General features: G+C 50.4%; 1 protein-coding gene across 2 annotated transcripts in view; it reads left to right on the top strand.

Annotated features, from left to right (window-relative positions):
• The window catches only part of NAV2 (neuron navigator 2), a 383,478-nt gene that overhangs the window by 307,089 nt on the left and 56,240 nt on the right, over positions 1-20,149 (top strand). For both annotated transcript variants that reach the window (XM_040638895.1, XM_040638894.1), the window contains exons 12-17: positions 2,420-2,558; positions 10,427-10,718; positions 11,743-12,445; positions 15,074-15,538; positions 16,195-16,260; positions 17,685-17,729. In XM_040638895.1, coding sequence (XP_040494829.1) covers positions 2,420-2,558; positions 10,427-10,718; positions 11,743-12,445; positions 15,074-15,538; positions 16,195-16,260; positions 17,685-17,729 — 1,710 coding nt within the window. The remainder of the gene's footprint in view (positions 1-2,419; positions 2,559-10,426; positions 10,719-11,742; positions 12,446-15,073; positions 15,539-16,194; positions 16,261-17,684; positions 17,730-20,149) is intronic.

Here is a 20,149-nt window from a genome sequence, read left to right on the forward strand (position 1 = left end):
GTGGTCACGCGGTTTGGGGGAGTGCTATCTTAGGCCAAGTTAAAGAGATCATTCCAGCACTTGACAGCTGTTCAGAAGTTTATGGACAGCGTGAATATCTAAGAGGGGCACGGAAGAGCCAGCATCTAGCCCACGGTCTCTTGTTAGGGCACCGTGGTTATCACAGGGCAGCTCCTGCAAGTACTTGGAACTCACTGACTCTGAACTTGGTGGCTCATGATCCCTTACACTCTGGATTTCGGGGAAAGGACAAGTTTGAAATCACTGATTTTTACATCCAAACAGACTTGCCAGTATCCCAAAAGATCCAGAAGGGAGGGGGACATGGCTGGTTCTCCATATGCAGTGACGGCTGGTTTCTGGCACAAAGACAGCTGTTGCTCAGCCCAGGCTGCACTCGGTTGTCACCGTGCCCTCGTCCTCATCCCTGGGGTCCCCACGCCCACCTTCCATGGCAGCCGTCACTGGCTTCTCCCCGCCTGGGCTGGCTCGGTCAGGGTGGCCCCAAGATGCTCCGGGCACCGATGTGGGAAGCACCGTGTGTAACGTGTACCGTGCACACGCCCCTCCAGAATAACAGCTTGCTGTTGAAAGGCCATACGGGAGGAGCGGGTACAACTTCAAAGCAAAAACTCCGGGGCTTGGATTCATGGGCATCTGTTACGAACTTCCCGCCTTCCCCCGCCAGCCACACTCCTCTCTTCAATCCTCTTTCTTCTTCACTGGATTAGAGGAAACTTTAGATATATTAAATTGCTAACCCCAGAGAGCAGATGCAATTAAAGACTCCTGTGACTTTTTTTTTTCTTTCTTTCTTTTATGATAATCGTGAGAGCCGATTTGGGTCCTTTCTCGTCTGTTAGGTCACGTTTTCTCCAGCAGAGCTTTACATGGTTGCCAGCCTAGTGGTATCATCCCTGTGTCCCCCATAAAGAAACTGAGGCATAGGAGCTGTGACTTGTCCAAGAATGAGCTGGGGGGAGGAGGCTGAGCTCAGAGTCCGCAGCTGGTGGTAACTTTTTGTCAGAGCTTGTCCTGTCGTTCCTCTCTGCGTAGGAGTTCAGCCCAGAGGACTTTGATAAGCATGGACTATGGGCCTGCGGGGAGAGGGGACATGGCTCACAGAGGGCTGAGGTGGACATTCCTGCAGCATTGCCCTGCAGGGGAAGCGGGAGTGTGGAGATTGTCTTTGAATGAGGCCCTCCAAGCCTCAGCTTCCTCCTGAGAAAGTGAGCCATGTCACCTTCCGACAGTTGACATAATGGAAAGCCGTCTGGCCTCACAATATAGAAGGTGGCTCTGGAGTCAGAAAGGCTGGATCCAGGTCCTGTTCCGTCTTTTACTGGCTGTCTGGTCTCGTGCAACCTTGCCTGCCTGCCTTCCTTTCTTTTCTTTCCTTTCTTCTCTCTAAAGATTTTATTTTAGAGAGAGAGTGCCCGTGAAGGGGGAGAGGAGCAGATGGGGAGAGAGGGATGGGGAGAGACTCTCAAGCAGTCTCAGTGCTGAGTGTGGAGCCCCACCCCTGGGCTCCGTCTCATAACCCCCGAGATCACGATCTGAGCCGAACCCAAGAGTTGGATGTCCAATCAACTGAGCCACCCAGATGCCCCAGCTTTCTTACCTTTCTAAGCCTCAGTGTCTCCATCTGTGCAATAGGAAAACAGGAATAATTACCTTTTTCCACTAGATGAAGTAGATCAGGTTACATTATATTGGAAGCTTACTTCGGACCAGGGGATGGGTTAAAAGTCTTGGTCGCGGTGGGAGACGATGAGGAGAAAGAAGAGCCATTGCTTGGAGATTTGACTTGAGCGGTAGGGGTGGCCTCCGTGGATTTGTGGGTTGGGAAAGGAACTCTATTTTAGATGTATCCTGGGATGCTGTTAGAGTTAGAGATGCTAATAGAATTGACGGGTTTCTGCTGACATCTGAGGCTTTCCCTCCCTTGGCATTTCACTCCGGCCGTGGAGTCCAGAGGATTCCTAGAGCAGCTCATCTTTGCACTCTGACCTCAGGGAGAGTGCCGCTCTTGACTCTCTCTCCATTGCTTCTGGCAATCGTCCCCAAGCCCACCGCTCTTCCGCTGCCATTAGGTCTGGAAAGTAGCCATTGGCTTCTGCAGAGTCCCCAAGATGCATTTGAGGATGGGTAGGAGGTAGGTAGGGTCTTCAGCCCCCTCTGCTCAGGAAAGCACCCTCCATGTGGGGGAAGGTCCGTCTCAGCCACTTCACCCAGCTGGCAATCCAGAACAGCAAGGAGAGACAGTGCCCTTGAGATGAGTCATGTTAGAGGCAAAAGAGCTTCATCTGGGGCTTTGTGACACAGGGCGCCTTCGGGGATGGTATGCGCTTGTCCGTATGGTTGGCCTGCGCTGACCCGGCATGAGGTTTTGGTGCTCAGGATGTGTTTGTCTCGGCAGCTGGGATGACAGCAGCTCGGTCAGCAGCGGGATCAGCGACACCATAGACAACCTCAGCACCGATGACATCAACACCAGCTCCTCCATCAGTTCCTACGCCAACACACCTGCCTCCTCTCGCAAAAACCTGGATGTGCAGGTAAGCAACAGGCTCCTCCAGCAGCTCCTGCCGGCAGGGAGCCTCAGGCTTGTGGACCAGGGGGGCCGTTTGGGGTGAGCAGCGTCCCCAAGTCCATACGATGAGGCCTGATCACCTGCTCACTGCCTGTGCTCTCATCTCACTAGCCCTGGCCTCTACCTGCAGGGAAAGGAGGGGTCAGGCAATGGGGCACTGGAAACAGGAATGGGGAGGCCTCACCGTTGTCTGCGAAGGTCTTGATAAAACCATATTTCCTTCCTGGACCTTTGTTTCTGAATTTGTTTTTTGTTGGTTTGTTTTGTTTTGTTTTTTTAAAGAGGATGCTGGACTCAGTTGGTCATTTTTAGCCTGGAGCGTGTGTCCCCGCCTAGCCACAGCGGACCACCGCTGTCCAGGCACATGCTGCTGTCTCCAGAGTGATGGGGCGGGAACAAACATTGACAGCCTTGGGCTGGAAGACCAGTATGTCCTCACCAGAGGTTGGGAACTGTTGGTCTAAAGGTCACATCCTCGTGCTGACATTTGTCCGTTGGCTTATGGCATCACTCTTCTTCTAACCCAGGTTATTCCATGTCAAATTTTAAAAATTGCATTATTTCACATAAAAAGGAGATTCTGGTTTCTCTTAAAGATCAGAATATATTGCTTTCTTGAGCCTATATTCTCCACATGGCAACAATCAACAGGTGTCCAAGTGTCTGCCCCTTCAGACAGGGAGCCGTTGTCCCAGCGTGCCCCAGCTGCTGCTGGCCGGCTGGCCCCATCAGTACACCTGCCAGACCCCAAGGTGCTGGAGTTTTCAACCCCTACTTGAAAACTCTGAGACTGTGTGTCTCGGATGATGTGCTCCCCTCTGTTTGCTTCCAAAGTGGTGTCATGTGGGTGCTTTCACTCACCCTCACAGCGCTCCTTCGTGGGCAGAGGGGTTGGTTCTAGCAAACCCATTTTACTAGGAGAAAAGTGAGGTACCATCCTCATATAGCCAGTCCCCAAGTTGGGACTGACCGGCGCAAGCACTGGTCAGCCGTGGTGGCGCTGGCTTACGTGGCCCGGGATCTTTTTCATGACGTGTCCTTCCCACCAGTGGGGGCCACTGCCTCCAGTGAAGCCACGCGAAGGTCCGATTGGGACACAGTCTCCCACAGGGGCCTGGGGGAGGGCAGAATTGACACCGCCCCTTCCTTTACTCTCTTCCACACGCACTTCCTTTCTCAGTTTTCTCTGCGAGACAGGAGCTTCTTTGGAAATTTCTGTGCTTTCGAAGGTATCTTTTTTTTTTTTTTTTTTTTTTTTGAGGATAGGGCTAAATAAAGAACGCATCAGAGTGTGGGAGTGCTCGTGTCCCACAGAAATGTGGACATTGACTGCCTGATGAAATACATTGTGCGTCGCCTCTGGGATTGCCTGTCACTTCTTGAATTTGCATTTTCTCCAGAATTTCCAATTACTGTTGAGTGAGAGTTGAATTTTGGTGGTGGTGGTGGTGAAGAAAAAACACGACCCAAATGAAGGAAGCACACGATGTTGGGGGTGCTGATAATATTCTATATCTTTTTTTTTTTTTTAAGATTTTATTTATTTAACAGAGAGAGACACAGCGAGAGAGGGAACACAAGCAGGGGGAGTGGGAGAGGAAGCAGCAGGCTCCCAGTGGAGCAGGGAGCCCGATGCGGGGTTGATCCCAGGACCCTGGGATCACGCCCTGAGCCGAAGGCAGACGCTTAACGACTGAGCCACCCAGGTGCCCTGGTAATATTCTCTATCTTGATCTGAGTGCTAGTTATATGAGTAGGTTAATTTTACCAAACGTATTTGGGCTATGTGCTTAACATTGTGCATGTCGTATAGGAATGCTGTACCTCATTTTAAAGGGTGATTTAAAAAAACACGCACACGCACACCTAGCCACACTGCCTGAGTGATCCCTGATCAGTGACTAGACACAGGTTACAAACACAGCCAGCCTGTGTCCCTGCCACCTGCCCCCTGCCAAATTTTTTCCTTTCCTCGTGGACACTAATTTTTCTTCTTTTTCTGAGAGTCTTTCTAATTTCAGGGTAATAATAACAACCAAGGTTTTAGACTCTCTTTAGATATTGAGGTGGGGAACCCAGAGAGGAGAGAGACCAACAGACAGACAGGTTTGTTGGGTGGGGGGGCTGTGGAGAGAGAGGGAGAAAGAGGGTGGGGGAGGGAGGGAGAGATGAGTAAGTCACTACGTTTCTCTTTTTCTTTTGAGGTGGGAAGAGTCTTGCTTTTAAGATGCAGGTTGAGCCAACAAAACACAGTTAGAAGAATCTCTTGTCTTTGTTTCTCTCCCACAAAGGTGGAATCGGCATCAGTTTTCCACATTGATACAGAGTAAGCATCTGGCATTTACGAATGATTTTCTGTCTGATGGACTTAGATTTGGTTAAGGCCAGGGCCCCCTCCTCTTTGACCAGCTTTTTGCTTTCATCTAGAAAAGGTCACATCAGAAAAGGTTCAAGAATACTACACGAACAGGTCTTTTGATCAGGTTCAGAAGGTTATAATGTCAAGGGATGGAAGGGGTTTGATAGTCATTGGGTTGGGTTTTTGTCGTCGTCGTTGTTTTGTTTGTTTGATTTTGCTATAAAACTACCTGAGTTTAAAATACTTAAATAAAAACTAAGCCAGTAGGTCTTGGGATAAAATAAATGCAGACTTGCACCCAGAGTTACTAAGATTCGCGGAGAGGTGGTTTCCCCGCAGCCCTTTGTTCCTGTCTGGGGAGCATCTCCGAATCTTTGAATGAGCGGCAAGGGCAGCCTCGCCCCTCCCCCCCTTGTCCGGCTCTGAGCAAAGCTAAGGGCCACGACTCCGCTCAGAGCAGCACTCGGCAGCAGGAACACATGTGCTGTCATCATCCCCCAGGGCTCTGCTGGGTTTCTGTCACAGGCTGCATTCCATGATCGAAGGGGGAGCGCGCGATGTCCCCGGGCGATGCCGGGAGAGGCAGGGTGAGGCGGGGAGAGGCAGGAGGAGGCAGCCCAGCCTGTCCGCGGGGCAGGCCGGCTGAGGACAGGTTGCCCAGCCAGGTGTGCACCTGGGAAGAGCTTCTGAGGACCGGCTGAAAGGAAATGCATCCGAGGAACAGGGAAGTTGGGGTCCAGCAGCGTGGCTGGCGGAGCAGATCACAGAGGAGCTGGCCTTCAGAGATGAGAGCCCCCTTTGTCTGAGAGTGACTGTTCCCCTCAAGGATGGTCCGGGGTACCAGGGGTGCCCCACGTGGGACGCACATGGCCAGGCGTCCAGCCCCAGGCCTCCGATCCCTGCGCCCCAGCGGGGCGGAGAGCCTCCTGGCTTGAGGCCTGGCAGCCTCCTGACGGAGTCCTCCGTGATGACCGGTGAGTCCGGCTGGGCGGCCCCACCGGGTGCGGGGTCAGCGAGGAGGGTTCAGCGCCTGGCTCTGCGGCATCCTCGGAGAAGCCCATCAGCTTCCTCAAGGCTCTGCCTCCTGGTCCGTAAAATCACAGGAATTAGACTTGTCTCGAAGGAGGAGCGCGATAGTAACGTGGAAATACTTTATCCGAACATGCTGTCGCGATATCTCATTCTTGGTTGGTGCTCAGAAGTTTCTTTTCTTTTCCTTCTTTCCGTCCTTCCTCTGGGTTAGCGGTCCCTCTGCCTCCTTCCCTCCCTCCATTCATGTCAGTAACCAAAGTCTGACTGTGTTCTTAATACATTTTGCAGCATTTTATTTTTAGGACCCTGTGTTGGTGGCAGAAGACTTGTAACCAACACACCTCTCTCCCCCACGTAATCATCTTTCCATTCACGTCCTTGGTCGTTCAGTATTTCCTCCCAGTCTGTGGAAGTTTCCATTCCAGGTGCTGAGGTACAAAGAAGCATGTATCAAAATTCCTTTCCTTTTCCCCGCCTGTGAAGTTTTTATTATACAAGGGGAGGAAGATAATTCCATGTGAGTTTAATTTTTGCTACTCAAGGAGATAAAATTCTGAATTCTGTGGCAACAATTCCTGTCCTGTGCGAGGCCTCAAGTGAGCCTGGAGCTCTCTGGCTGCTGGTCTGGATACAGGGATAGGGTTTGGCTGGGGGCGGGGAGGGATGACCCTTCTGCCCACCTGCTAGGTGCTGCTGCTTGTGACTGTAGGCAAGTCACTTTCCTTCTCCCCCCCTGTACTTTCCTGGTCTGTAAAATGCGGATAATAGTACAAGCTCAGAGGATTAGATGAGCTAATAATGTAGGCAGAAGGACAAGGTGCCGACCTAGTGAGTGAAGTGGCAGGTGAGAATGCTGATGCTGATAATTACTTCTGGGATGACTGCAGTTGAAGCTCGAGCCAGTTCAGCATCTCGACCTGCAGGGGTTGTAGGCATGAGGAGGGCAGTGTCCTGGCTTCCAGAGGCTTGTGGCCCAAGAGCAGGGAAGATGAGTACCTTGTTCTCTCTCATGCAAGACAAAAATGGAATAAAGACAACCAAGTGCTGGGGGTTTTCAGAGGTACGAAAGTTGGTGACAAAGGAGCCACTCTGTGAGTTCCTCCACACTGAGTCCATTGAGTCCACTGTCTATTCTCTAAGACTCCTGTCTGTTGCATCTCCATTTTATACACGGATCATGACCTCAGAGGAGGTAAGCCACTCCCTCTAAAGGAGGGAGCACCCAGTACATGAACTCAAGCTCCAAGCCCGTGTTCTCCCCGCACATCAGGCCACGTGGCCCACCTTGGTTTCACCCTCTCACTCTCAGAAGATTGACCTCCCTTCTGTGGTCCCAGAGCAACCTGGGCCCTCCTAAATTTCAGGCCTTCTCCCCACCAATGTTTGGTGGCTTCTCTACCTTCCCTCAGGGATGTTGAATGAGTAAGTGGACTTCCAGGTAGGGACAATAGGAAAATCTTCCCAAGATTAGGTGCCATTTGAAATGAGAACAACCGATGAAGGCATGGAGAGCCAAGGGAAGATACAGCTCTTTCTACATGCCCAGGCAGCTGTCCTGCTACCCTTAACTTGTTAGCTCTGGGAACAGAGAGGCTGGGACTTTTTCATCTTTTGATGCCGAGTGGTGCCTCCACATGATCCGGCGCATAGCTCAGGAAGGTTTTTCTAAGGAATTGTGAACTTAAAACCAGTAGAGGGTCCCAGGCCTGCTATGCAGAGTAGAGCTGGGAAGGTTACTGCCCTGGGCCAAGTTGGGACTGTGATGGTTAGATGTTTGCTCTTTCTAGAGGGGGTATCCAAGTCGTAGTCCTGGGCCAAGTACGGTCTCTCTGCCACTGGGTAAATCAGAGTTCTGGGGGTCGTACCCAGAGGCTAGGCTGGAGCTGCTCCAGGGCTGGAGTTGGGGAGCAGCCAGCCAGTATGGAAGGAGAATCTACTGGGTGTAGGTATTGTGTGAGGTGCTGTTAGGCATGCAGAAATGTCTTATGTCCTTGGACTTATTCTGTAGGAAGGCAGTGTGGCATAGTGGCTAAAATCTAGGCTCTGCATTTCAGACTCCCTAGAATCCTTGGATCTCCACTTCCGCATTGTGTCGTCTTGTGCAATTTTCTTTTCTACTCTGTGCCCCAGTTTTCTTATGTAAAATTGAGACTATGAATTGTAACTTCCTCATGGATTTTTGTTGAGGCTTAAATTAAATGATACATGAGAAGCACTTTGGCCCAGTGTGCCTAGCACATATAAATGGTTAATAAACGTTAGTTGTCCTGCTACTACTCTTAGTATTGCTGTAATTTGATTAGGGAAAATAAGGTATGGGAACATGCAAAGAGTAACTAATATAGTAATCCAGAATGTAGCTAAGTGCTAAGTTTTCAGCACTTCCTGGAGTGTGTCAGAATGTACTTGAACATAAGCTCCAGAAAGTTAGTGACTTGTACTTGTTCTTCTTCATTTACTACAATGGGGTCCCAGACCCCATAAATTTGCCTAGCATATGGTGGCACCCAGGAAATATTTGTGGATTGAATGCTTCTAAAGCCTATCTCTTTCCTGCCTCAGGACCTTTGCATGTGCTCTTCCCCCTGCCTGGCATGCTCTTCCCTAAACTCTTCTTAGTAAGGAATTCTCACTCTTCAAGACACTTCTTCAAAAAGGCCTTACCTGACCACCATCCCCCATCCTCCTCCTCATCAACTAAATTACATCAGTGTATTTCTTTCTCCTACTCCTTGTCCTTTTTCTTATAAAAGTCTTCATAATTCATAATTACTCATTTATTTGTATTTATTTATCCAAACCTGCCTCCCTCGCTGGATCATAAACTCCAGAAGGGATGGAACTTAATCTTACCCATGGATCCTCAGACCTTCCATGGCGTCTGACAAATGGTGGGCTTTGAGAAGCATCTGGTTGAAGGAATCTACTGGAAGTGTTTAAAGGAAGGAACAGAGGCTGGAGTCGTTGGGACGGGGAATGGGTAACTTCAGTCTCAGATCATCTGTAAAACTGAGATGAATGCAATGCTACATAGTGTCATGACGCTCCTTGGCCAGAGAGTGGTCAGGATCAGAGATCGTTTGTTGAAGTGTGCTGTAGCTTGAAAAGCATGCGTTCATCGGTGACTCGTCAAGCCTTGACGGAGCTCCTGCTCTGTGTTCAGGTGTGGGAACAGGGTGTCTGTGTCCCTTGCCTCAGCGGAATGGGGAGTGTCCCACAGTCAGGGAATAAGTGTTTTGTCCGCCTCCTACTTCTGGTGCCCAGTACCCGGAGGGAGCTCAGCATGTGTTTGAGGAATGACCAAACAAGCACCCATCAGGGGGCTGGGACGGACGACTGGAATTTAGGAGGGATGCGGGGTTGAGCAGGGAGAGGCGCCGTGGTGGTGCCTGAGAGGTGACTTAACTGGGGCTGCGTGTCTGTATTAGCTTTGTCCCGTACCGTGGTGTAGCCGCAGGGGAAGGCACAGGTAGTACTCTGGGATGAAAGGCGTTAGGCCAGATTCTTGCCGGATCCTCACTCTGGTTTCCTGCCCTGCTGACGATGCCCACTGTCGGTAGAGAAGTGCAGCAAACCCAGGCCTTGTCACTCAGTGTGGTTGCTCAGGAGCATTGCAGACCCCGTCCGCATTCACTGCACTGTTTCTCCCTACTGGCATCCCCTCGGACTGGCCCTGACCCCCTAGGGAGGCCCCCAAAGCATTCTGGTTAGCTTTGTGCCTTTTCACCGTGGTGAATCATTAACATCACACTTCTGTCCCCTCCTGGGTTCCATGGCCAGCAGGTCAGGGCTCTTCCAAAGAAAGCTAGCTAATTATATCCCTTGTCTGAACCAAATCCCACAAGAGGAGCAAAGCAGTGGCATATAAATGGAGCCGGGTGGGAGCAGGCATCTCGGGCTTTGGAGGCTTTGCTTGCTCCCAGCCCCTCTCTCTCTCTGCCTGATCCGCGTGGAGCTACCAGCCACCCTCGCCTGCTCGGTCGGCGTGTTAGACTGTGGCGCTGTGCTGTATTCAAAGATCTCGCTGCCGGTGGAGTGATAGGAAGACGGCAGAACAAAGGGAAAGAGGCCAGGAGGCTGGATGCCGGATGAAGAGGGGTCTCCGGAGTTAGAGGCGCTTGTCGCCAAGTGGCAGTGAGTTGGTGGCTGAATTCTCGCCACGTCTCTGTCTGCCCATGTTTCTCCTCCATAGGGCTCTGTCCCCCTTTTCCCCCTGGCCCCTCCTACTCTCCCTCCTCACTCCTTCTAGGACATAGTTATATTCTGTACTTTCCTTGAGCCAAAAAAGAAAAAAAAAATCAGGCTTTCTAGCAAGATAACCAGATTGTAAAGGCCCAGACATTTTCAAGTAGTCCTCTGTCATTGTGTTGGCATTCTCGCTCTGGGCTGAGGGGCTCCTGGCTGGGGATTCTGGAAGGACTAATTCAGCGTCTCATCCACAGACCGACGCCGAGAAGCATTCACAGGTGGAGAGGGGTTCCCTGTGGTCGGGCGATGATGTCAAGAAGTCAGACGGAGGCTCAGACAGCGGCATAAAGATGGAGCCTGGATCTAAGTGGAGGCGGAATCCCTCGGACGTGTCTGATGAGTCGGACAAAAGCACGTCGGGCAAGAAGAATTCGGTCATCTCCCAGACGGGCTCGTGGCGGCGAGGCATGACTGCGCAGGTGGGCATCACCATGCCGAGGACGAAGGCGGCTGCCCCAGCAGGCACGCTCAAGACCCCAGGAACTGGTGAGTGAGGGGCTGTGCTGCCTCACGTCTGCATTTGTTGGTCTGAAAACCAAAACCCGCAGTCATGTGAGCAAAAGCTTCAGTGCCCATCAATGCTCAGGTATTTCTTCTTAGAATGTAGACTCTGCTAATAACTAGCTTTCGAAAAAGTATCACATCCCTACCTTTTCCCAAGTGGAAATAGGTAGGTGTGCAAGCCTCAGACTCTGATGGTAGTTCAGCTGCTGGGGTGTAGGGAATTGGTTTAACCAGGTGCTGGGGAGGGGCGCCTGGGTGGCTCAGGTCCTGATCCTGGGGTCCTGGGGTCCTGGGGTCCTGGGGTCCTGGGGTCTGGGGTCGAGCCTTGCATTGGGCTCCCTACTCAGCAAGGAGACTGCTTCTCCCTCTCCCTCTCCCTCTGCCTGCTGCTCCCCCTGCTTGTGCTCGCTGTCTCTGTCAAATAAGTAAATAAAGTCTTTAAAAGAAATGTAATCTTCTTAAACAAAACAAACAAAAAAAAAAAACTGGCACTAGGGAAGAGCCAACACACCGTGTGTGTGTGTGTGTGTGTGTGTGTGTGTGTGTGTGTGTGTGTGTTCACGGGCATGAGTTTACGAGCTGCTTTTATGTCCCGTTCATGTTGCCCATGATTTAGGGGTGTGTGTAAACAAGGGTAGTGTTTTTGCAGGAAGGCAGAGGTGCCTCCCGAAAATGTTAAGGAGAGCCTTTTAATGGACAGAGAAGGAAGAAAGGTCAGAAGGCAGGATCTCTATATCAGCGATTGGCTGGCTTTGCTTTGTTCTGAGTAAATTTAGGCTGCTTTGCAATATTCGTAGAATCATTGACATCCCCCTAGAAGGCTCACAGTGACAGTACTAGGCTAGATTATCTTTATAAAAAGCTCTTTCCTTTGCCTCCCAAGGCTACTGCTTTCCCCAAGGAAGAAGTGAACCAGTTCTTGGGAGGAGGGGAGGATTTTAAGCAGCCGGGGCTGTGCGAACTGGCTTCTTGGCGTGCACGCTAACCTTGCTGCTTTCTCCCTTAGGAAAAACAGATGATGCAAAGGTGTCTGAGAAGGGAAGGCTGTCTCCCAAAGCCTCCCAAGTGAAGCGCTCCCCATCAGATGCAGGCCGCAGCAGTGGTGACGAGTCCAAAAAGCCCCTCTCCAGCAGTTCCAGGACCCCCACTGCCAACGCCAACAGTTTTGGGTTCAAGAAGCAGAGCGGCTCGGCCGCCGGGCTGGCCATGATCACAGCCAGCGGGGCTACTGTCACCAGCAGGTCAGCCACGCTGGGCAAGATCCCCAAGTCCTCTGCACTCGTCGGTCGGTCCACTGGCCGGAAGACGAGCATGGACGGGGCTCAGAACCAGGACGATGGGTATCTGGCTCTCAGCTCCCGGACCAACTTGCAATACCGGAGTTTGCCAAGGCCCAGTAAGTCCACCAGCCGCAACGGGGCTGGGAACAGGTCTAGCACCAGCAGCATCGATTCCAACATCAGCAGTAAGTCCGCGGGCCTGCCGGTGCCCAAGCTGAGGGAGCCTTCCAAAACGGCTCTTGGCAGCTCCCTGCCTGGTCTGGTCAACCAGACGGATAAGGAGAAAGGCATCTCATCTGACAACGAGAGCGTGGCTTCCTGTAACTCGGTGAAGGTGAACCCGGCAGCCCAGCCTATGTCCAGTGCGGCTCAGGCTACACTCCAGCCAGGGGCCAAGTACCCCGACGTGGCCTCTCCCACGCTCCGCAGGTAAGCGGGTCGATGGCACTGAGCAGAGCTGGAGTACGTGGCACGGCATTCTGAGTGAATCATTTTTTGATCCTTGGGGAAAACAGCCTCTGTGTTTCTCCGCTTCTGTTTAGTCAGAGCCTGCCAGTGATTTTGTAGTCAGCTGATTATTTTCCTGTGTGGGGAAGAAAAACCTAAGTGTCGAGTCATTTGGGTTCGAATCCTGAGTCCACCTTCATTAGCCACCATGCATCCTTTCTTAACAGTTCTGTTTCAGTTTCCTCCTCTGTAAAATGGGAACACCTACCTGAGATTTCATGTGACTAACCTATGTAGCCATATCTGGCCCATAATAGGTGCTCAGTCAGACTAGCTACTGAGATCTCTACCCCGAGGCCCCGGGTGGGTATATGAGGGGAAGGCTGAGGATATTTTTTCCCGCCTTGTCTTATTAATTCTGTGGCTGAGATTCTTCAACATTATGCCAGACCGTGAGCTCAGCCAGATCCTCCTCTCAACTAGCCCAGGATCCCCCGGCCACATCCTTTTTTATACTGCATGCTTAATTCCAAATGTGTTTCTGAAATTTTTGCTTTCTTAAAACAAAAAAAAAAAAAACAACCTTTTAAAGCAGAAGTGTTTCTGAAAAAGAGGAATTGATTTCTTATTCCCTTAAAAAGGCATTTTCCTGCATTTCCACACTGAATGGAAATTTTTATGTGAAAATAGTGTTATTTTTTAAGCAGCTCCTTTTTAAATGTATACAGCTTTTGCTTGCTCATATTATCTCATTATTATATCTGCTGGACCATCCTCGAACTGCAGCGGCATAGGACAGAGCTTATCTCACCTTCCCAGGAAATGGCTTATCCTAGGAAAGAGTATAAGTCCCGGATAGAAAATTAAGTAGGGAAAAATAAAAAATTATGTGCACGTGTACATATTTGGGGGGTGAATGGGAACGTTTGAAAAGACTTCAGAAGAAGCATGCCACGTGAAAGATGTAATGAAGCCGTTCACTGTTCTTTGTCTAGACTTGAGTATTAGAATTTCAGTAATGATTATTTTTTCAGGGGAAGGTCTTGTTGGGCTGCTCTTTGTTGTTTTAACAGATTGCCTTGTAAATGAAAATTTTCTCTGCTTCTTGCCTCAAGTACTGTATGTACTGTTCGCTCTTTGGTATTATAGATTTCCTTTAGTAACTACAAAGGTATTTTGCTGGACCCTTAGGCTACTGTAATAGAATACTTGAAAATGCATGCGGATTCTTAGGCTCTACATTGAACAGCTTTCAGCCAATTCCTGTTAATTACATTTTTCCTAAATCATTAAGAGGTGTTCTCAATTTCCTCTGTGTGCTTCACTACAGAGAAGAGAAATCTTAGATGAAGGGATAGCTCTCTTCAAGTGATTTGAAGGACTAGCAGACAGAAGATTGGGCTTTTTCTGTGTAGTTACACGGAGAAGAATTAGGGGCAATGAGTAAAAGTGAAGAAGATACATCAGATTTTGGTTTTCTAGTGATTGGAAGGGCTTGACAATGGAGTGAGTTACCCTTAGAAGTAGTGAGGTTCCTGTTACTGGAGGTATGTAAGCATGCCAAAGCCAGGATTCTGCAAGAGGATATCTCATTCTCTGGTTGTCATCAGGCAAAAAGTGTTTTCTAATCTGTCACCAGATATTGTAGTGAGGATTGATTATGTGTGTGTGTGTGTGTGTGTTTATTTTTACAATGATTGGGATTTGTAAGGACCATGGAGTAGCTGGGTGCAAGGCAACGTGCCTAGGATGATAGGTAGTAGTTTTGTCACTGCAGAGAGGCCCACTCCACGAGGGTTTGGTGGGTGGAGCACGTACCCGTCCTTGGACTTGAAGACAGTCCTGCCGTTCTTAACAGAGGGCCCTGTTGCCAAAGGAAGAGAGAGACATATGTGCCATTCCCTGTTTTTTAGCAGCACATTTTTGGTCATCAGCGGGGGGATGACATGGAATGACATTTCTGTCCCCAAGACCCACTGTGTCTGCTCTTACATCGTGTGAGCCCAGCACGATTTCTCTGTAGATCCTTGGGTAGGACTAGCCTCCCATCTTTCAGATGGGCGTTCACTTGAGGAGAAATCTGTGAAGATACTTTTCCCAGGCCCCATCCGGATCTAAACTCGTGTTCTTGATTGTTCGTGTTGTCCTTAGAGACGGAAGCAACCAAAATCCTTGGAATTGAACTGTCATACACTGAGTACCTGCTTTGTGCCCAGGGTCTCGGATACAAAGATGATCAAGACAGCTCTTTTTCCTCGAGATGTTTCCCGGGCTGGGGCAATTTTCTAGTTACTGTATTTATAGAAGTAAAGGGAGGCAAGATCTGATCTGGGACCATCATGGCTAGGCCTAGAGAAAATTATTCCTCATTGCCCTTGGGGTCTCGGCTACAGCCTAGAGTTTGAAGCTGGAGCCTTGTGATTCACCGGTGTCTGGGCCCCGTGCATGGTGGCCTTTCCCAGTGGAGCACCATCAGCCATTTCAGTAGCAATGACTGTGCCCCTCCCCAGGATTGTTGGCGCTCCCGTACCCATGCCCCACTGTACTTTAACAGCTTGGCGCCCCTCGTCGCTGGCTGTTCAACCCATACACCCCTTTGTCTCTTCACAGACTCTTTGGTGGGAAGCCTACCAAGCAAGTGCCCATTGCCACAGCAGAAACCATGAAAAACTCAGTGGTGATCTCCAATCCTCACGCCACCTCGACCCAGCAAGGTAACTTAGAGTCGCCCTCAGGCAGCGGCGTTCTGAGCAGCGGGAGCAGCAGTCCTCTCTACAGTAAGAACCTGGATATCAACCAGTCTCCTCTAGCCTCCAGTCCCAGCTCAGCCCACTCGGGCCCTTCCAACAGCCTCACCTGGGGCACCAACGCCAGCAGCTCATCCACAGTCAGCAAGGACGGCCTGGGCTTCCAGTCCGTCAGCAGCCTCCACACCAGCTGTGAGTCCATTGACATTTCCCTCAGCAGTGGAGGGGGGCTGAGTCACAATTCCTCTACGGGCCTCATCACCTCCAAGGACGACTCCCTGACTCCCTTCGTCAGAACCAACAGCGTGAAGACCACACTGTCGGAAAGGTGGGTTCCGTGCACGCGGCTCTCTCAAAGAGACACCCTTCTGAAAGTCCAAGGGTTTGTGTTGGGAACCCCAAATGTCATTCACCTTTGCCTGGGAGATGGCGCTCTTTCTAACCCCTGCTGCCTTTCCTTGGGGAAGCCAGTTGGGGATGGAGTTCAGCTCAGCTCTCCTTCCTGTTACCTTTTCCATCGTGGTTATTCTCAGGGCTTGGAGCTGCTGGCCGTCTCTGGGGGGGACGGATTTAATGTTTCCATTTGAAATGGCATTCCTCCTTTGAGGTCCTTCCATTTTATTGTTTGTTCATCAGCTGCTCGTTTCCCCTCCCCTTGTAACTGTGCAGAGTAGGTGGCAGGCAGCGGTCCTGGAATGGGTGGCCGGAAAGGTTTTGGGCAGTTGGGTGGGCTCGGCGGGCGTCATGGCAGACACCCTCCTACGGAAGGGCGGCCAGCCAGAGTGATCTAGAAACTCACAGCAGCCTCAGAGCTCCGGATTTCACTGCGACGGGCTGTGAGTCCAGTTTCTCCACGTAGGCGAGAACGCCAGGATCCGCACTGGGAATGAGAAAAATGTCCTACTCATTGTGTGTGTAACGACCCCTCCCCTTTCTTCCCATCTAATGTTCCTTCTCTTATTTTCTACCTGCCTGGACTTCTAGCCCTCTCTCTTCCCCTGCTGCTAGCCCTAAGTTCTGCAGAAGTACTCTGCCCAGGAAACAGGACAGGTAATGACATTGTAGGCCGGGGAGCCCACCGAGCCTCCGGGTTCCCCTGCCCATCTGTGTCAAGCCAGACGTCTTGTGTGAGGCTGTTGGCCTGAGGCTTCCGCTTGTGTTTGTGGCTCTGATGTACCCTGTGACCCCAGACATGCCAGTGAGGGTCTGCTCCACTGTCCACCGCAGCCCTGGAAGTGGTGGAGTCAGGCCGGCCCATCCCTCCCCAGCTTGGGAAGGAAGCTCAGCCGCTTGAACGGGGGCTTGAACTGGGGCGGCAGAAGCCCTCGCTTGCATCTCTGTCTTCCTGTGGCATGCTCCTGCTTCCCAGCTCCCCAGCTTCCCACCCTCTCTCCCCTCTCTCTCCCCTCTCCCTCCCAGCCCAGAAATGATCTACCACCCACTGTGCGGCGTGGCCCTCACCTTTGTCTCCCCCACCCCTACTCCCCACGCAGCTGGCTCTTTTCCCTTCAGAAGTCCTTCCCTGCAGTTTGGCTGTTGTGTCTTGCAGGCTGTTGTGTTCTGTGTGCCCGTTTCCTGTAATGATAATGAAAAAGAGGATGTGCAGGGTTGAGGCTCTACAAACTGAGAGGCTTGCTTGCCCCTAGCTGCCCTGTGGGTGGGCCTCAGAGATGGATCCTGACCTCCAGTTTGTGGGGGGGCCACAGCTTGGCCAAACATAATCACCAGATGTTGTTTCGTGCTAGGAAAAAAAAAAAATTAATGAAAATCCTCTTCACCCCGTCAACAGCAAAAACTTTGTTTTTGTCAGACTCACCGACCAAGCCTTTAAACCCTTGTTCTTTGGAAATCCAAGTGCCTTGACTTTATCAGCCAACAAGTTGTAACATGCCCTGACTCGGGCCCAGGGCTCAGCTCTGAGCTGCACCAAACTTAAGAGGGACCTGGAATTCACGTTGTTACCCATGAATTCCAAATATGCAGACTGCTGGCCTCTTGACACCCTCCAGCAAGTCCCTTCTCTCACGTGAAGTCATCGTCAATGGCATTTCGGGGTGGGCCAGAGGTAGGGGTGCAGGGAAGCTGGCATCTCTCTCTCTGAGAAGCAGTGGTGCTGGTACAAGGCTGGGTGACTCTGTGGAAGATGGGGGCTCTGTTTCGACCTGGGGCAGCCCCTGGGTTTTGCTTTGCACCTGTGGCAAAGGAGGAAGAGTTGGGGTCCAGTGGATGGCTCAGGCCTCCTGGTGCCTCGGGGTAAGGTATGCGCTGGTGTCAGCCACGCCCAGGATCAGGTTTCTCTTGTTTTCCGTGGATGTGGACGTGTTGCATGCGCAGCTGGCTATAAGGGAGCGCTCCCTGGTGTCGTGAGTCTCTTGCTCCAGATCTCCGGCCCCTCCTTCGTCTTTCCCTCCTTCCCTTGCCTGCTTTCCCTGTGCTTCTCTGAAGTTCTCATTTTTGTTTTAACTTTCCTACAGTGACCCGCACCTTGATAGGAACACTTTGCCTAAAAAAGGACTCAGGTATCTGCGTTTCCTCCTTCCATCCGTGCCATCTGGTGTGGCTTTGGGGCTTGGCTGCGTGACTCTCATGGCTGGTGGGGGTTTGGGCTGGGCTGGGGTCCCCGCTTTGGCCACCGCAGCAGGGCCCGCTGAAACGGCGGCTCCGTCGGCACCCTCTCATTCTCATCGCTCCATCTGTTGGCTTTTTTGCTTGGGCAGAGGCTGTGCTTTTTCAGGCTTACTGTGGCGAAAACCATCTCATGAAGAACACCCCTGGGCCAGCCCAGAGAGCAGTTACTGCTACTCTTGGGACCAGCGGGTTCAATTGATGAGCTCTTCACCCTGACCATGTTCTGTTCACGGCTGTCTTCCAAAAGAAAGGATGTGACTTACAGCACGTTGGTTAGCCAGGACATGGGCAAAGGAGAGAAATATCTCCCCCAAATTGGAAAATATTTAACTTTTCGGGCCATAGAAAATTACTAAAGACAGATGCTTTGTCCTTCCTAAATATTCTAAAAATTGTGTCAGTTTTTGGTGCCCAACAAGACACGGGTGTGATTGGCTTTGGTGTAAAGAAAAGACTACCAGGAAGGAACGTCCTTCCATTCGTCGTAAGTCGTGGCTCATTTTTGGTGCAAGTCCTGGTGAAGCAAGATGATGTAAGTTACCGTTGCTCACGCCATCTCCTTCACTTTGCTAACAGGAGGGACTCCAGTTCTAACGCCTGCCCCAGGGTCCTACTGTATGATGGTTGCAGCTGTCATTTCTCCTGCTCTTTAAACACCTCGTTGTTCGTAGCATTTGCTTCACCCTGCACTAAGCATTAAGTGCTTTCGCCAAAAAAAAAAAAAAGGAACTTGGAATGAAATGTTTCATTGCTGTCATGTATGTCTGTAGTTAATAACTTGCAACTCTTAAGGCTGAGAGCATTCTGAACAGTAATGTGAGGTAGGTATCAATGCTGCCTTTCAGTAAAGGAACTCGAGTAAGGCCAATTCTGAGCATCTAAGAATAAAAATATTGAAAACCACCCAACAGATGTCCTGCGGGGGAAGTTCAGCGCTGTGGCCATAGAGGGGGCAGTTGGCAAGGCCTTTTGTGCTAAAGTCTTCTTCTTGTCAGCCCCCATGTTAATACTTAGATCCCAGCCACTCTCAAGATGAGTTTGGCATTGATGCCCTACTGTTGCCCTAAGAGGAAGCTAACCCCTCTAAATAGAAATATTTTAATATATAAATATATATATTTTTTATTTATTTACTTATTTATTTTGCAGTAGAGATCTATCAAAATGATGTAGCTCTGGCTTTTTAAAATTGTTTTTTTTAAATTTCAGAATAGAGATAGGTGATAGGCTGTCTTCATGCAATTGACGTGACCTAGAAAGTTGTATGTCCATCACCTATAGCAAAAACATTTAAGGGAGAAACATTTTTTGCCCCCCTCACTCTACCTCTCCCTTCTAGCTCCCTCCCTCCCTGCACGTTCATGTGCAATGCCAAGACACCAGCACCTCTTTTTCTTGAGTCAAAAGAATCCCTCTGGTTCCATAATCAGTAGTCGCCCCACAGTAATCTGTGTCTAAGTCCAAAGGTACTCTGGCCACTGGGCACTTCAGAAATTTGAGATGCTGCCCGCGGGCATGATGAGAAGAGCATGGATTTTGGAATCAGACATAAAATGGATTGAAATCCCAGTACGTGATTCGAGGCAGGCCCTCCCCTTCTTTGAATGTAAAATGGGAATAGTAGCGTCTGCATTGCTGGGTGGGTGGGAGGTGTTGGCAAGAGGTCTACGAAGACACCCAGCACATTGGTGACACTGGATACATCATTACCAGATATGTTACATAATAAATGAGGAGGTGGGCCCCATGACTTCTGTGGCACCCAGTGATCTGGGGTTCCTGTTACGGAGACTTACCGGGGCTACATTGCAGCAAACACTGTAAGCGTTGGTGTCGTCACGCCTTCCATCACGTCTGGTTTCTGATACGCTGGGACGTGCGGCCACTTACGTGCACTCGAGAGCGCAGCTGCCATGAGCTAGCTGATTAAAACTTCCTCGAAGCTCTGACAGCAGCTCCTTGTGTTGCTTCAGTCCTGTCAAGGTGGGGGCTTTGAACTGACACTATCATGAATCAACATGTTACAGGTACGCCCAGGGACGGCTCCTTTGAGCATTTGCTGATCTTGCTCCCTTTATGTATTCCCTCCACACTGAAAAGAATTGCAGTTTTCCCCAAAGGCAGCCAAGTAGCAAAAAAGGTTTGGAGAAACTTCATAAGTTTCAGGATGTGTAGTGATGTGATTTTTTTTTTTTTTTTAACATCATCGTTGGATCTATATTTTCTTTTTTGTCTATTTATCATCAGCTCCCCGGAGTTCATTTTCATAAGCGTTGTTCATAGTTAATCCCAGCGTCAATTCTGTCTATCC

This window comes from Ursus maritimus, unplaced genomic scaffold (genome assembly GCF_017311325.1).
Source record: "Ursus maritimus isolate PB19 unplaced genomic scaffold, ASM1731132v1 scaffold_23, whole genome shotgun sequence".
NCBI lineage: Eukaryota > Metazoa > Chordata > Mammalia > Carnivora > Ursidae > Ursus > Ursus maritimus.